The 17937-nt window shown below is 40.6% G+C and overlaps 2 protein-coding genes across 6 annotated transcripts in view; one reads left to right on the top strand and one right to left on the bottom strand.

The window, feature by feature from the left end:
• nf1a (neurofibromin 1a) overlaps positions 1-17937 on the top strand; it is a 136712-nt gene that overhangs the window by 84045 nt on the left and 34730 nt on the right. The gene's annotated exons all lie outside the window — the stretch shown is intronic.
• On the bottom strand, positions 7222-13202 carry LOC147313914 (oligodendrocyte-myelin glycoprotein-like). Of its 2 annotated transcripts, XM_086260643.1 has the most exons (4): positions 12956-13202; positions 10846-11058; positions 8946-9715; positions 7222-8042 (listed from the first exon to the last, which is right to left on the bottom strand). In XM_086260643.1, the coding sequence occupies exons 2-4, from the start codon at positions 11046-11048 to the stop codon at positions 7918-7920; spliced, it is 1098 nt and encodes a 365-aa protein (XP_086116769.1). In that variant the 5' UTR covers positions 11049-11058; positions 12956-13202; the 3' UTR covers positions 7222-7917. The 2 variants fall into 2 exon arrangements, with proteins under 2 accessions (XP_086116769.1, XP_086116768.1); XM_086260642.1 differs by having other exon boundaries at positions 7222-9715.

The following is a 17937-nucleotide window of genomic DNA, read 5'->3' as shown; positions in this document are numbered from 1 at the left end:
GTTGGATACAAACTTATGTAGCCGTAGATTTCCTGTTTTGCACAGAGCTCTTGATTCCTTTACCAGGCGTATAGCTTCAGCAGTCGACCTTACACTTGTCAGGCCATCATCTACATAGAAGCTTCTTTGGATGAACTTAATGGCTTCTTTGCTGAACTTGCCTTGGCCTTGTGAAGCTAGGTATTTCAGTCCAAAGTTGGAGCAACCGGGGGATGAAGCTGCCCCAAAGAGGTGTACCTTCATCCTGTACACTGAGGGTTCAGAATCCAAATCACCTCCATCCCACCAGAGGAACCTGAGATAATCTTGATGTTCCCTTGCAACGTGGAACTGGTGAAACATTTTTTCGATGTCGCACATTATGGCTATAGGACCCTTTCTAAATCGACACAACACACCAACTAATGTGTTAGTCAGGTCTGGACCTGTCAAGAGATGGTCATTTAGAGAGGTTTCTTGGTAGCGTGCCGAACAATCGAAAACCACACGGATCTTCCCGGGCTTGTGGGGATGGTAGACACCATGGTGCGGTATGTACCATGCTGGCTGGTTGTCTAATTCAGACTGTGGCACCTTCTCAGCATCTCTTCTACTTATGATTTCATTCATGAAATTGACATAGTCCGTGTAATATTGTTCATTTCTCCTCAGTCGACGCTCTAATGAGCTGAGCCTGTGAACTGCACACTGTTTATTGTCTGGAAGATTAGGTTTGTCTGTCTTGAAAGGAAGCGGAAGTTCATAGTGGCCATCTTCCTTCTGTCTTATTCCAGCTTTCACTTTAGACAGAAAGAGGAGGTCCTCCTGAGAAACTGGATTATCATCTGTTGAGTGATCTGTGAAATCTGATTCAAAAGTCTTAATTATGTCAAGTGGGTTGATCTCTTTGACTTGAGTCCTGCACGCAAAGTGCACTTCCTTCTTTAGCTGAACTGATGGATGCACAGTTGGTGTCACTTGTCGTACTATGATTCTATGACTGAATCCTATTGGATCGCTGTTGTCGCTTGCTGAATGTGAGCAACCAACAATGCTCCAGCCCAGATCAGTCCGCTGCGCATATGGATGATTTTCGTCACCACACAGGATCTCTCTTGGGAGGAGGGCTCGTTGACAGTTGTAGCCTATAAGAAGGCCTACTTCGCAATCCAACTGTGGTGGAATCTTTTCTGACAGTTGCTCTAGATGTGGCCATTTTAGAGCTGTTTCAGAGGTAGGAATGTGCAGCCTGTTTACTGGAATAAATTCTCTTGTGAAAACAGGTGGTAGTGGAATCCTTTTCTCTGAGTTGTATCCTCTCACTTGTAGACCTGTCATTTTCTGACATGGAATAACTGTCGACTTGGCAGACATTGTGGACAGTCGCAGACTGACATTCTCTCTGTTTGTGTTCAGGCCTTGAGCTACTTCATCTAGTATGAAGGTGGTATCACTCTGTGTGTCTAAGAGTGCATAAACTAGCAGTTCTTGATCTGGCTGCTTAATAGATGACACCCAGACTGGCAAGATAGAAGATGTTCGTGTGCTTAGACCCTCTTGAATAACTCTGTTGGAAGTGGCTGTTGCGGTCCTTTCTGTGGTGTCTGCCTTGTCCTTTGAAATTTCACTTGCATTTAGGTGGATTGGCCTTTGACGTTCCTTGAACTTATCGTCATGCCAAACATGTTGGGTGTCTCTTTTGGCATTTCTCACACGTGCTTTTGTTATCACATTTTCTTGAGTGATGACCGGTCTTCAAACATCCAAAGCAAAGCTTCTCTGTGTGTACAAACTTAACACGATCCTGAACTGTCTTTTCTGTGAAACTTCGGCATTTGTCTAGGATGTGTCCTGTCCTTTTGCAGAAAACACATGATGTAATACTGCTCTGTGTTGTAGTTGTGGTCAGAGTCTTTGCTTGAACTATTTGGCTTCGTAGATGCCTTGGTTTCTCGCTTTCAACACTCTTAAGTGCTTGTGTTGAGGAAATTGGATCGCAAGCAAGATCTGCTTCCTTTGATAGGAAGTCAACAAACACCTTGAATGGTGGGTACTCAGCTTTCACTTGTCTGACTTCCATCACTTTGCGATTCCAGCTGGAAACCAACCAATCTGGCAATTTCAGCAGAATCCTCTGACTCTCAACGCAGTCATTCAAGACCTCCAGCATCTTGACATGAGACATGGCAGCCTCACAGCTCTTGAGAAAGTCTGCAAATTCTCTTAGCTCGCAAGCATCCTTAGAACCTATCTTTGGCCATGCATGCAGCTTGTCTCTGAGTGACTTCCCAATTAGGAATGGGTCTCCGAAACGTTTCTCTAAAAGCTTCCAGGCTGAGTCATATGCTGCTTCTGTGCCCAATAGAAGAAATCCTTCCACGGCCTTCTTTGCTGTGCCACCTAAGTACTTTCTTAGGTAATACAGTTTTTCATTCTTTGGGATGTTCTTCCTTTCTATTAATGTTTCAAAGGACAGTTGCCAGTCTTTGAACTTCAAGGGATCTCCTGTAAACACCCCAGGCTCTGGTGTTGGGAGCCGGTTTGCACTCATAGCTTCTACTAGTGCATTGACCAGATCTAAGCTATTCTGCTCTTGAGGCCTCAACACTGAGGCTGGAGGAGACTGAGGTAGCTGTTGTGGACAAGGAGCTTGACTTGTGACTGCTAGGGATTGAGGAATAAATGGGGGACTTGATGCATTGAGAGAATGGGTTGTGACTGGAAGTACTGTGGAGTCAGCGACTCTAAGCTCTGGCAGTACTTCACTACCATACAACAAATCAGTTGCTTCTATGTTTTCTTCAGCTTCATCATAGACCCTCACTCGAGCTCTAGCAGCATTTAGCTTCTTTACTTCTTCTAGGCGTGCAAGTTTTCTACGTTTATCTTGGATTGCTTGCTGTCTGGCTAGGTTCTCAGCCTCTAACATTTGAAGTTCTGTTTCTTCCCTTTCTTGCTCCTCCAACACTGCCAAGACTTCCTGAGTTGCAGCAGCTTCAGCTACAGCCTCTATTCTTTTGACAGAGTGGCTGCTAGAGTGGGTAGAACTACATCCTTGACGAGACAGTGGTCTAGAAACAGAACCTGTTGAGCCTAGAACAGATCCAGCATCAGGCCAAGACTCTTCATCTTTATCTGCTTCATGACCTTTAAGCTGTCTCTCTGCTCTTTGAATAATAAATTCTGAGAATGACATGCATGTATCAACCCTGCGCCGCAGGTCTGGTTCAGGGGTTTGCGCTTGACGCAGCTCCTCATAAACCACCTTTACATCAGAACAGGTGCTTTTGATGTTCTCAATAAGCTCAGTTAACTCATCCTTAGAAGCATCACCACTTAATAACTCTTTGCCTATTCGTGCATGACACCTCCACTTCTCATAGATGATTTTGTATTTGCGTTGAATGTGCTTCAGTCTCTCATCTTGGTATGCTCTTCCCCTTTCTGTTAGGGTACGCGCCCTCTCACTTCTTCGAAGCCCCTCTAGTTCTGCTGCAGATTCAGTGACAGTAGCTTCAGCTTGAGCGGATTGTTCAGCATCTTTATGGCAGGTCTCTCTGCTTATGTTAGACATGTTGAGATTATAGCAGTGTGATTGTGCAGCTATTAAACTTCAACTAGATTTCTTCTGGACTATGTGTAAGTGAAAGTTGCAATAAACTTAATTTGAATTAAGGTTCATAAATGTATGTATGAGTCTTCCAACACACTGTTGACTTCAATACTGAACTTAAGTTTCAAACAGACAAGAACAATAAAAATCACCTTATCACAAATATACAATAACAGTGTAAATGTACTTAGAAATACCTTAAATCCTTATCATTTACATTACTAAAGGTTTTCAAGTTTTCACATCAGTATAGTACCCCTTTAAAATTCACATAAGGTGCCCTTTAAACTCAGCAAATTTTGTATAACTCAAAATTACTCATAACCTGTGAGCTTGTTAAATATTTACTTGTTTGTTCTATAAACCTTGTGATGTACAACAACTATAAATGCAAACACATTGGATTAATCTCTACATTAAGCAAGCAAGAATAACAGATGAGTCCCTTAGTTGCAATTTTCACATTTAACCACTTCTCACACCACCTTAACTTCACTTTTGTGGTAGAGCTTCTCCTGATCTTAAACGTGAAAATTAGCGCTTTAACTCAGTCTAACCACCGTTGCTTGTTAATGCTGTGCCGATATGCGTTATGCACTCTGCTTATCTGACGTGATGCACCGGATCCGCGTCGTTTCGTCATCCGCGGCGATCCTGTCCTCTCCTACCCGTGTTGAGCAGGCAAGTTCTCACTGTAGCTCTCTTCACGACAACACAGACACAGGTCGGTTCTTTGAAACGGGCGTTTATTACTTGGGCCTTCTCTCCTCAGCTTCACCATCACCAGTACGCCGATACGCCATTACGCCAATACGCCGTGAGAACTGGTCACGAGCGAACAGTACAAACAATTAGCAACTTTACAGTACACATATTAAGTCCAAACACAAATAAAAAACATTTCTCAAATGACAAATACCTCGTTGGCTGCTTGTCCTGAAAAGAGGTCCTTAAGTCCTTGTATTGCCCTTTCTTTTAGTAAACTTTTAGCTTAAATCGCTTCATGAGAGACATCTGCTCCCTCGCAGTCCATGAAAAGTCTCGTGTGCTCTCGTTAAGGGTATTCTCACGAGACACTAGCTCTCACCTTACACATGTACATTTCAAATAAAGACATTTCAACGCAAACTATATATATTCATGAAATTATGTAACTTAACATTTTAACAGCATTTACACTGCAATAGAACAAAAATGTTTTTCTGGTGAAAAACAATCGTGATAAACATGTCCGTTGAATTGTTTTGGTGGTACAATCAGTGCACTTTAATTCCAATTTCACAACTTTGTAGTGAGCTGTGTAGAATACTATTTAGCTTAAACTGTACACTATGCTGATAATCATGGTGTTTCACTGGAATCCACTGGAATCGCTGGATTCTTTTTTGGATTGCCCCCTAAACCTAATACCTGGTTGACTGCAGTAGAGTGTTTGAAATAACTGGCAATGAGTCTTTGAATTCTGGCCAACTCATCTTTGCAGAATTGTTGTAATTCAACCACATTGGAGCTTTTTAAGGTCATGCCACAGAATCTTGATCGATTCAATTCTGTTTTTTTTTTAATGTTTTATATAGCGCCAAATCACAACAACAGTCGCCTCAAGGCGCTCAGATTGGATTTAGGTCAGCACTTTGACTAGGCCACTCCAAAGTCTTCATTTTGTTTTTTTAAGCCATTCAGAGGTGGACTTCCTGGTGTGTTTTGGATCATTGTCCTGCTGCAGAACCCAAGTGCACTTCAGCTTGAGGTCACAAACAGATGATCGGACATTCTTCCTCAGGATGTGTTGGTAGAAAGCAAGATTCGTGGTGCCATATAACACAGCAAGTCTTCCATGTGCTAAGGCAGCAAAATAGCCCCAGACCATCACACTACCACCACCCTATTTTAATGTTGGCATGATGATCCTTTTCTGAAATTCTGTGTTAGTTTTACACCAGATGTAATGGGACTCAAACCTTCCAAAGGTACAACTTTTGTCTTTGTCAGTATAGAGAATACAGTCATCAACATGTTTTCTGGTAAAACTGTGATGACCTTCTATGTTCCTTTTGCACAGCAATGGTTTTCATCTTGGAGCTCTGCCATGAAGGCCATTTTTGCCCAATTTGTCATGAACATTGATGTTAGCCCTGCAGTTCTTTGGATGTTGTGCTGGCGTGTTTTGTGACCTCTTGGATGAGTCCTCGCTTCGTTCTTAAGGTTATTTTGGTCAGCAATTCACTCCTTGGAAGGTTCACCACTGTTCTATGTTTTTGCCTTTTGTGGATAATGGTGCTCACTGGAGTCCCACAGCTCTAGAAATGGCTTTATAATCATTTCCAGACTGAGGGACCTCAATTACTTTGTTTCTCATTTGTTCCTGGGTTTCCTTGGCTCGTGACATGATGTATGGCTTTTGAGGATCTTTTTGGTCTACTCCACTTTGTCAGGCAGGTCCTATTTAAATTTCTTGATTGAAGTGTATCAGTAATCAAGGCTAGGTGTGACTAGAGAAACTGAACCCAGCTTTCCAAAGTTAATTTATGTTATAATGGGGCAGGGGAGGGATCACCTTTGCACACAGGGCCATCTATGTTTGGATTTGTTTCCCCCGAATAATAAACACCTTCATTTAGAAACGGCAGTTTCCATTTTTATAAGCCATTTTTTACAAACCGCTTCTCTCAAAGACATGACAGACACAGGGGTGCTCACACCCTTGCTCATTTGAATATCATTTGTTGATTGGTTGGAATCTCCTCTCTGTCTTTGTGTAATAACACCCAGGGATGGGATTAATGAAGGATTTAGGAATTTCGATTCCATTATTGATATCACTTATTTTTTTGATTCCTTATCGGTTGTCACTGGCAGATTAATTGCATGCTGTGGGTCAAATGTTTGTGCATGTTTGTTGGGGTATTTTCCCTCTTTGTTGTGATCAGTGTTGAGTCGTTATTTTAAAAAGTCAGTGTTACACATACAGAACACTTTTTTCAAAGTAATGCAGTAAGTTACTTAATTACTCCTCTGAAAAAGTAATTTGTTATACTACTTGTTACATCACATGGTGGAGAGTCCCAGATTTTGAGCCCTGGTGGGAGTTAGAGTTGTTGAGCACTGTTGATCATGTGCTTCATCGCATGAGCCAAAGTGTGAAAAAGGGTGTGGATCATTATCATCAGAGGTTTTGGGTAAAAACCATTGTGAGACCTTGCCTCACCCTATCATGTGACTTATTGAGATCAACTGACACAAGACGTGAGTGGGCGTTAAAGCATCTGGGAAGGGATCTCAAAACTGGATTATAAGTGGCAGACCAGTTGGTGTGATAAGCAACCCCCTCTGTTCAAGGATGGTCGTTCACAGTGGACATAGATGGCTTCTTTCACTCCTCTTTCAAACCATCTGTCCTCTTTGTCCACAATGTGAACATTGGCATCCTGGACATTGAGAAGAATGGACACCTCAACATTGAAGTTTACCAGAAGCCCACACACAGCCTGGTACCTACTCTTTGACTCCAACCACCCTCTGGAACTAGAAGTGATCCAGCAATATTGGTCAGAAAATGTTCCCTCTAAGGCAGAAGGGAAAGAAAAGGAACACACACATGTAAAGAAAGCTCTTAAAACATGTTTTTATCCCAACATGGGCTTTAATCAAATCAGCAAAGATGCACAGTAAACAAGGTCAGACACCAAATAGGGAGAAACAGAATGACAAACAGAACAAAAATGTCATCCCTTATGTAGCCAGTTTATCAAAGAAACTGACGCACACTCTGACAAAAACTGGTTTGTCCCAAAGACAAACTAAACAACAGACCTCTACATTCGACAAACCCAACAGCCACTTCATAAATGTATGGCACAACATAGAAGAGCCACCTCGACCGGACAAGACTCAAATGTACATCTGCATCTAAAGGATAAAGGTCACTCTTTTGAGGATGCCAATGTAAACCGTTTTTGGTAGCTATTCGTCACATAGTTTTTGCAACATTCTCAACAAATTTTTCCAATTCATTTGAATGGAAAAACCTCTGAAAAAGAGCACCAAGCCAGGCCACTTTGGAGCCCTCCTGCTCAGCCATACTTTATCGCAGAAACATCATCCAAACTTTATACGGGTCACAAGGTTGTCCATCACATTTTACACACAGTACAAACATGAAAGTTAGGTATTTTGTACTTGAGAAGTTGTTGCTGCTCACAATTAAATAATGCTTGCGATACAACTTGTAGGTTTCTCTTGGTAAAGTGTTGTTTGAGACTCAAATTCCTGTTTGCGTTCCTCTTTCAGTTTCACAAGTGGAATTTGCAGTCCTGCAAATGTCTTCATTCGCATACATTTTTCAGTCTGGCACAGGGGTGAAGAGGGGTTTTCACCCACCCAAGACACACTCCCATGCAGTCCTCCCATGCAGATGTGACTGCTGAAAGTTGATTGGTTGACCAGTAGCCTGGAATAGAGAAGGAAGCAATAGCGATAGTCGAGTTCACTCGGAACAGAAGAACTGGGGGGAAAAAAACTTCAGAAATTAAAAAATACAGCATGAAACGCACAGTTGCCGTAGTGCACACTTTTCACTATGTTTAACACTCGATCTCACTTGAGCTCTTTATATGTTATAGCTTCACTCTCCTTTGCGGCTGGCTGACTCACCAACAGCAACAACATGAGCAAAACTGTCTCACAGATTGGCTCACATGCTTTAAACACTGCTTCCGTCTGACAACAGACTCTCTGCAGGCAGTTGGGCAGTCCCCATAGTGGAACGGGAGGAGAACATGCTCACGTGTGTGTATTACACACTGTCCTATTGCTAGTCTTTAACTGGTAAATTGGAAAGCATTTTGTATTTAGAACAGCACTGTTCTAAATGCCTTGGTAGGACCAAAACAGCACAATAGCATTGATTAGGAATCAACTAATAAATGAACCCAGCAGCATGTGTTCAAGCAATAACCTAGATGTTTACCTCTGACATTTTTCTTTGTGTACAGGATTTTAAGAGATATTGTCATAATGATAACAACAGTTGCAACAGTTTTTATACGGCAAATGAAAATGGAACTGCTACATACAGGAAATTACTTATAGATTTAGTGTCCACAAGATTCTAATAACTGTTACACTATGTGTATTGTAGTTTAGATGGTGGTGAGTGCAGTTGTCATGACTATAACAGACAGAATGACTGTTTGTTGAGTTTTGATGTCCAGTTTGCAGCCTTCATTATATAAACGAGTTAGTTTAGGCTTATTGGTTAAAGACCTTGGATGTTCTGTTGTGCTTGTGTGTGAAGAAAAACTATCCATACTTGTTGAAGATGTCCAGATGTGATCCCCAGATTCATTCATACCTGCTTTGCCCTGATACATACCACTGTCAACAAGTGGAGACTTCGCCTGATAGTTAGGTGTGTTCTCTACAGTCCTTGGGGGCAATTGAACATCCTGCCCTTCACTTCTGTTGTTAACCCAGAGTGGTGGCTCCGTAAACCGAGCTGAGTGCCTTTCCCTTCCGGTTACTGGTAAATGGGATTGCCCACAGATGGGTCTTGTATAACAGGGGCACCCCAAAACGGTTGCACGGGTTTTCTCTGACCATCTAAGGAGCTTTGTTATGTGTTCTTCTTCTTCACAAGCCCAGGGGTTATCCCCAAGAGTAATAATCTCCAGTCCTATTAGGTCATCAAAGATTCCCTCAGACAGCCAGGTGAAGCGGTTAGCATGCAAATAAAACTGGGCCAGTCGGGGCAGTCGATCCAACGATCCGGGCAGGATCTGCAACAGATAGTTATGTGACAAGTCAATGATCTCCAGATTGTGTGGCATGTTTGTGGGCACTGTCCAAAACCTGTTATGACTGAGGTTAAGAGACTGTAGACTCAACAGTGTGTTATTGATAAAGACCACTCTCTCTAGCTCATTATCTGATAGATCCAGTACTTTCAGGTTCCAGTGGTAGGCTGTGTCATTTTTGTCTAGAGAGCGTAGATGGTTCCCTGCTGCTCGAATGTCCCACAGAGACCGTGGCAGGGCAGGGGGGAGACTCTCCAGGCGGTTGTAGGACAGATCCAGGGTGCGCAGATGGGCATAGTGGCTGAGCTGGTTGTCCACACCGTGCAAGCTGCCAAAAGAATGTCATATTTAATCGTCATATTTATCACCATCATAATTGTAATAGAATGGTAATATTGCTAATTGGATTGATGAATAATCAAATGGCTAAAAAAGCTAAAGCATGAATGTTTGCTAGTGTAAAAACACTCTGAGTGCTTAGAAGGATTAGAGAAGCGCTTAATAAATATCAGTTGATACCATATAGCATGATTATAAGCACAGAAGTATGACAGGAGTCTGAATATTGGGATCTTGTAAAAGCCTTGATCATCTGGAGTTAAAAAAAACTACTCATACTGTGTTCATATTGAACACCTTTAAGACAAAGGAAATGATAGTAGATTACCAAAGATACAGGCCTCCTTTCCAGCCTGTGAAAGTTTGTGGCTTGGACATAGAGATGGTAACAAAATATAAATATCTAGGTTTACACCTATACAACAAACTAAACTGGTCCTGAATACAGGAGCCATCTCTCTCTTTTTTTTTTTTTAAGGAAACCAAGATCTCTTGAAATCTGCAGTAAATTGCTGCAGATGTTCTTTCAGTCTGTGGCGCTAACTGTTCTATGCTGCACACTTTTACTGGGAAGCCAGTGTCAGAAACAAGGATGCATGAAGACTGGACCTACTAGTGTAAGCTGTAATTGCTGTAATTTGAGCCATACGGGGGGAGATGGTGGAAAGATGCATACTAAATCCATTAGAAGCCATTCTGAATAATTTTGATCACCCACTTTACAAAATCTTTATGGAACAAAAAAACGGATATCAGTTTTTTTCATCTCATATAAGTAGCAGATGAGTGATGTCAGATATATGAGCTCAATCAACAATCAAGTTATTCTTATTCTGTTATGAACAGTTGCTATTAGTTCCAAGTTCATTTTTAGAAGTTCCTTAAAGGCTTTTAAAGACTTGTGAGTGTGTATGTAAAAATCTATTATTATTAATTTACAAGTTCAGGACGCTTATCTGGGACAGCTATATATTTTAACAGTCAGATCCTCTAGTTAAGTAAATTTCTGCTTAACCATATGCTACTTATTCTGTTACCTGTTACATGCACATGTATCTAAAAGTGAGTCATGTAATATAATGTCTAAAAGTGGAGCATTTGAGAGGTGCAGGAGCTTACCTGTTGAAAGAAAGGTTGAGAAAGCGAATGTTATGCTGCAGACCAGGCGGTAACTTGGTCAGGCCTCGTGAAGAGCAGTCCACAACACGATGGCCTCCACTGCAGGAGCAGGCAGCGGGGCAGATGGACAGCACCCAGCCTCCCAGCAGCCCACACAGCAGCAAGAGGAGTAGGTAGAGCACAGATGCAGAGCATACAGGCATGCTTAGAGCTCTAGAAGTGAGACAAGTTTTTAAAGTAGTAGGTTAGATATCAAGCTGGCTAGTTCTAGCACATGAAATTTCGTAATATTTAAACTTTAAATGAATACTTCCATTGTTTCAAATATTCTATATTTCTCTGTAAGAATCTGACGGAAATGTCAGATTATTTACTGAAATTAGATTTTTTTTGCTGACGTAGTCCAGATATCTTTGGCAAGTGTACTGACAGAATATATTTTAAGTGAATTTTTTTAAAAATGCAGTTACTATAGCTCAGGAGGTAGGGCAGGATGTCTACTAATCTGAAGGTGGGTGGTTTGATCCCTGCTCCCGTCTGCGTGCCACATATACATAACTCCAAGTTGCTCTTCTATGCATCCACTGGACTATGAACAGGTATAACCGTTAGAAAGCAAGAGCTGTTGTAGGAAAAGCATACAATGCTTTTATTATTGTGTGAATGAGGCAAGTTGTATAAAGCGCTTTGACTACTCAGGTACGGTAGAAAAGCAATATATGAGAACCAGTCCATGTAACTTTATGTACTTCTGATGTGATAGGAAGTAGGTATACATGAATCAAGTTGATCTAACAGTATAATTTTTTGTATGCTTGTGACAGGGCTGGGCTGCAGTCGCATCCCATGTTTATGGAGAACACGGTGCTTAATCACCATCAGTCTTTTGTTGATTGTGTGTAGGTATTTCAGTTAGAAAATCTTTTGGGGGGGGTCGAATGCATTATATGTCAAAAGGCAAGTGAATAATTGTCCTAAAAGATTTTAACTTGAGTATTGACCAAAATAATCATGAATATGATTGTGATGCAATACTTGAGCTAATGCCCGAATGTAGCAACAGCATCTACAGTGCATATGATACAATAATATAGCAGAATGACACCAAGTTTCACTGTAGCTCAGAGGTGTTTGAAGGTTGTAATCATAGATCATTGTACATAGCTCATTAGAGAAGATCCATATTAACTGTATACTATATTAGTCACAGTTCTATGTGACAAAACTATAAATACAAATATCAATAGAAACCATAATTTCATTAAAAATATTAAAAACACAAACCTAAAGTGCATTTTTACTGAGTGACCCTCCATCATATATTGGATTCCTAAATGTGACTCTTTGGTCTTGTCTTTGAGAACTTTTAACTGTGGCCCACCAGTTAACATTTTCAGCATTTTGGCATTTTATCTTCAAATTGAGTCCTTAGCAGCCTTTAATCTTGCCTTCAGAGATCAATTTTAATGTCTTGTCAATTCAGACTGCTCTTCTGACCAAAACAGTCATTGAGCTAAGTCAGTAACATTATTGCTATATAATATCATTGATGGTGTTTAAGAAAATTAGTTACTAACAAATAGCATTAAATGTAAGTGAATGACTGCAGAAATGGCACGTGCATTGTGAATTCACCACTTAAACTCATCAGACTCTCTTCTCAGTACTGTTGCCATACTGAAGTAGGGTGGTTTTAAGTAGCAACCAGCTTGAAGATGTGCCAGTAGGACATGCGCTCAGAATGCTGCAGTGACATTCAGTTCATTCAAGCCAATAAACTGTGTTTCCACAACTGCAGTTCATATTCTGATCTAAAGACTACTCGATCACAAGCACTGAATATGATAAATATATTCTGGAAATTTCTTCAAGGTGTCGCTTTATGTGCTTGATGATAGCAGTTGCCACTGCTATGACTGTGCTTTACGTTGCTAGCTTCTATATTTAAGTACTATAATGTGACTTTGTCAATGCCTCCATGGAATAGTAAAAGAAAAAAATCTGCATAGCGACAGAGCACAGACTAGCTTTATCATGAGCCAGCACTACATTACATTAATTTACTGCAGCCATCATGTGCATGTGGATCTCCCCGTTTAAAATCACTCACCTTATGCTTTCTAGTGTCTGTTTATCATCTTTCCTTTTTTTTTCTCGTTTCCTCCTCAAGCTCTTGTTGTGTCCTTTCTTTGTGCTTCTCTTTGCTGCTCAAGACTCTCAGATTCCTGTTTCTGGTTGTTGTGTGGCAGTATACAATACTACCTTCTGTCGCTGGTGCTGTGTCCTGTTTACTGCTCTGCAGGCTCCTGATGCAGCTGGAGCTCCAGGTTAGGGAGGAGAGAGAATTGCAGCAGCAAGCCAAGCCTACTGCTGATGAAGCAAGCAATAACTCGACGTGTGTGTGTGTTTGTGTGTGCATATATATACCGTGTCACGGTTCGATTTTTTTTCAATACAAAAAAATGTTCATGCCTTTTTAATTTGTCATTTATTAAAATTAGAAATATATATTTTAACTCAAAAGTACAGTTTTTAAATTTAATGTTGCTGAAACAACAAAGTAATAAAAAAATAAATCTAATCTATCTGATCGAGGAATCGCTCATCTTTGGAAAAGAGAGTTTATTACAGAGAAATGGCTCTTTCCAAAATAAAAGCTATACTATACGCTTCTTCTGGGCTATATTCTCAGCAGCATATTAAACATATCAGGTCCCCATAAGGAGAATCCTGTGCTAACGGCTGTCTAAATGACTCGGGTAAAGTTTGTAGCATGCATGCTTGTTGTTTTTGTCTGTTTCCAATTGTCTTTGCATTAGGATGATGTCGGCGTAAATGTGCAGTCATATTCGTTGTGTTCCCACTAGTGCTGTCAGCGTTAATCTCGTTAAAATGACATTAATGCCATAACGCGGCAAATCTCCGTTAACGAGTTACCGGGGATCGCCCCGTGCGTGGGGCTGGACGGCGTCAGCACGTTAACAAGCTAACTGCGCTAACGCACTAGTTCCCACCAATTGAGCATTGTGTGGCACATCCGGCATACTGTTTTACTTTAGTCCATGATGCGCTTACCTTCAGGGTCATACGTCACATGAAAACCAAAATAGTTCCAAACGCCAGATCTGAATGAGGGTGAGGGAGGTTCAATTTCGGGTAGCGTTGAGGCAGTTGCCATGTTGCAACGAGCTTAGCTTCTGTCTTGCTAGCTTGCGCTGCGCTCAGTGGCTCTGCACTCGACAGTGCAGCCTAGGCGGAGTAGTCGAACGCAGATCCACTGAGCTGTCAACACAGACAGCATCGTCAGAAGAAAAGTTGATAAAATTTTGTACTGTTCGATACATATGCGTACCGAACCGAAAGCACTGTATCGAACGGTTCAATATCGATACGAGTATCGTTGCACCCCTAATAAATAAATATATATATATATATATATATATATATATATATATATATATATATATATATTAGTGCTGTCAATAGATTAAAAAAAATTAACTAACTAATCTCACAATTTTCTGTTATTAATTGCGATTAATCTCAATTACTTTATTAATAGCCTGGCTCCAATTACATTGTTTTATTCTTTATATTTTAAGTAATTATCGTTGTTCACCGAAGTCCAGTGGTCTCCGGTGAGAGCGACATTCCTTACTTGCACAAGCTTGCTGGACTGCTGAGCCCTCTGGTCCCCATACAAAGTGTGCAGTCTCGACACAATGATTCCTCTCGAGGGCAGATTGTAACACTCATCTCCTGATGCAGCACGAATGACTTCTCTCAGTCCATCATCTTCTACTATGCTAACTGGTCGGCAGTTTTTAGCTATCCAAACAACCAAGGAATTGGTTACCTTTTCTCTCACATTTTTTGTTATTCGTCCACAAGCACCATACTCCTGAAGCGTAGACTGGCGAGGTCCCGTAGAGGTGGATTCAGTTGGGTGTTTTGCTCTCAGGTGATACGCCAGTGATGAACTGCTTCTGTGGTACTTGAATTCAGCGTTGCAAATTGTGCATCTTACTCTCGTTTTGTCCAACAAGCCATCAGGCAACTTCTTAAAGAGAAACTTTCCACCCAAAAGTCCGCCCTCGTCCATGCTTGCGTGTGTTAGCTAGTGTTAGCTAGATAGTAGCATGGTGTCACTTCTTCTTCTTCTTCTAATCATTTCTGTCAGGCCAAACGCCAGCATAGCACACTGTTGCCCCCTCCTCCAGAGGTGCTCATGAATTTAAAGGTCTTAGATTACAGGAAATTAATAAAAAAAACAAAATCAGCGTTAAATTTTTTTAATGCATTAAACATTTCGCGTTGATCTTAACAATTAACGCGATAATTTTGACAGCACTAATATATATATATTTATTTATTTATTTATGTATTTATTAGGGGTGCAACGATACTCATATCGATATTGAACCGTTCGATACAGTGCTTTCGGTGTGTATATATATATATATATATATATATATATATATACCTTTTTAATGGTTTCTTTGAGCTGGCAGGGTATTGGCTTGCTGCCAGTGTGTTTGGGTTCTCACTGGTGGCTGTTCAGAGTACCCAGTCTTCTTGGAGTCACTAAGTGGGGTGCTGTTTGAAGATGATGTGGTTCTGTTAGATTATTGATTTCGAGGCAGCAGAAATTAGAATCTGAGTCCATGGTCCTCAGGCGGCAAAGGGTCCAAGTGCTCACTCTGGGTCAGGGATGAGTTGCTGCCTTAAGTGGAAGAGAATGGAGTAAGAGATTGACAGATGGATTTGGGCTGGAGCTGCAGTGATGCAGACATCCTGTTATGATAAAAGCGAATCTCCCAATTTACCGGTTGATCCTACATCCCTACCCTCACCTATAGTCAAGAGCTTTGGGTATTGACTGAGAGAACGGGATCGCAAAGTTGTTTCTATGTCCAACTCATGGGAAGAGTTCCTCCCAGTTTTTGTAAATCTTCAGTTCTCCTTCTTAGATCTTCACTGAGTTGCTTGGACTTTATCATTCTTCTGAGTATTGGCCTAGCCAGTCAGTGCGGTCAAACAAAGCCTTTTATGCTGGAAAAAAGAAACTGCCAGTTCATCAATCGCGGTCACTAACAAGAAGATTTATGTTAGCGTATGAATTCATTTGAGCTTGTATGTCTACTTTTGATGCTATGAGGATTACTTGCTTGTGGGAATGAAAGAGACATATGAGTCAATGGAACTCATTTTGAAGCTGATCAACTGGAATATTTGTGATGACCTGAAGGTTGTGGCACTGCTGTTGGGTCTACAGTTGGGGTACACAGAACACATGTGCTTTCTGTGCCTATGGAACATTCGTGATGATCGCAATCATTACAAAGTGAAGCAGTAGCCACCCAGAGTTAGATGAGATAAACCTTTATTAGTTCCACATGTGGAAAATCTGTTGTGTCACAGCAGAAAGTGGACAGTGCAAAGTTACAGTAGCAAAAATTAAGAATAACAATAGAATAGGATAAGATATTAAGAATAAGATGCTATATACAATAGAATAAAATATTTTATGCAATAGAAAAAAATACTATGTTGTCGGAAAGAGAAAAAAAAACTGTTGGCCGATACAATGTGCTACATGCATCACTAGTTGATCCACTAAAAGTGTACTTTCCGCCACTTCACATTAAACTAGGCCTAATGAAAAACTTTGTCTTGGCAATGGATCGTAATGGAAATGGCTTCCATTCCATTTGGAAAAACCAAAACTGATGCTAAAAGTAGAAATTTTTGTTGGTCCTGAAATCCGCTAAATGATGCATGATGACACATTCAGATCCAAACTGAACATGAATTCGCCGCTTGGGATGCATCTGTGCTAGTTGTGCAAAACTTTCTTGGCAACCATCAGGCTGAAAACTATGTTGAACTTGTAAGCAACATGTTAGCAGCATATCAGCAACTCTGCTGCTGAATGTGACTCAAAATGCATTTATAGCGGGGGGGTTTCACTCCAAATTTGGGTGGTGTGAGTGATGAACATGGAGAACAATTCCACCAGGATATTGCCAGCATGGAGAAAAGATATCAAGGCCACTTCAACCCCATAATGATGGGCAATTACTGCTGGCTTCTGCAGCGGTCAACAGCAGAGACTCACAAGCGCAAAAGCAAGTGCCTACAGCACTTTTTAACAGTGTATGTACATTCCATAAACACTCAAGTGAACTATCTATTTACACGTTTGTTAAAGTGTACAAGTTTTTGTAATCTCTCACAGTTTTAAATCAAAATTTAGTTATGTACAGTGCCCATATAACGACTATAAAATCAGTTTCCTTTTCTGTCTGTATGAATAGCCATTGATACTGTGTATAACTTCAGAACCTGACATCCTAGACAAAATCCGACTACAGATTTGGACTCAGCACACTTGATTTAGTATACGACACATGAAATACCACAACTAGCAAACAAAAGTGTTTGTTTTATGATCCTGTGTTTTAGAAAATTCTAAATAAATCAAACCCTGCACACATAATGTTTTTTTTATAAAGTTCTTAAAGCTGTGTTCTGTACAATCATATCACACTAGAAAGAACAGTTCAAAGGAAACATTAAAAGCTCCAAATTACCTTTACATTCATATCTATGATGAGTATACATAAACCACTTTGCATCATGGTTTGCATTTTCTTTTCAAAGCAAAAGCAAAGCAAATCCCTGTTTTTAAAAATTGTGTAGACCTGTGGACTTTGCTGATTAAAATTAAGCCACTACACATTTACAGGCTAGTAAAAGCATCATGACTAGAATTATCATCAGTTTTCAAATTCCAAGGCTACTAAACATGCAGATTAAATATGGCAAGATAATCTGCATGCAGAGTTTCCACTGGTCCTTCCATCAGACTGTGAGCCCCACCTATTGCTCCTCGGTTACACTGTTTTCATGAAAAAGCAGAAATGAACTTTGCGCACACACCAAGCAACTTTTCTCTGCTGAATGTGTAAGAAATAGGTGTTAGTGTGTTAGGTTTATGCCTGAATGTTGCAATGTGCTATTAAAACTGCAATGCATGCATTCATGCACATGACACAGTAACACAAGATGACTCATAATCTGATGGTAAAT

This window comes from Aulonocara sp. 'chitande type north' Nkhata Bay, linkage group LG14 (genome assembly GCF_057382095.1).
Source record: "Aulonocara sp. 'chitande type north' Nkhata Bay isolate Kocher_YH1m ecotype deep benthic linkage group LG14, A_spYH_male_GT1.1, whole genome shotgun sequence".
In the NCBI taxonomy this organism is placed as follows: Eukaryota; Metazoa; Chordata; class Actinopteri; order Cichliformes; family Cichlidae; genus Aulonocara; species Aulonocara sp. 'chitande type north' Nkhata Bay.
This window is presented reverse-complemented; position numbering and strand designations above follow the sequence as displayed.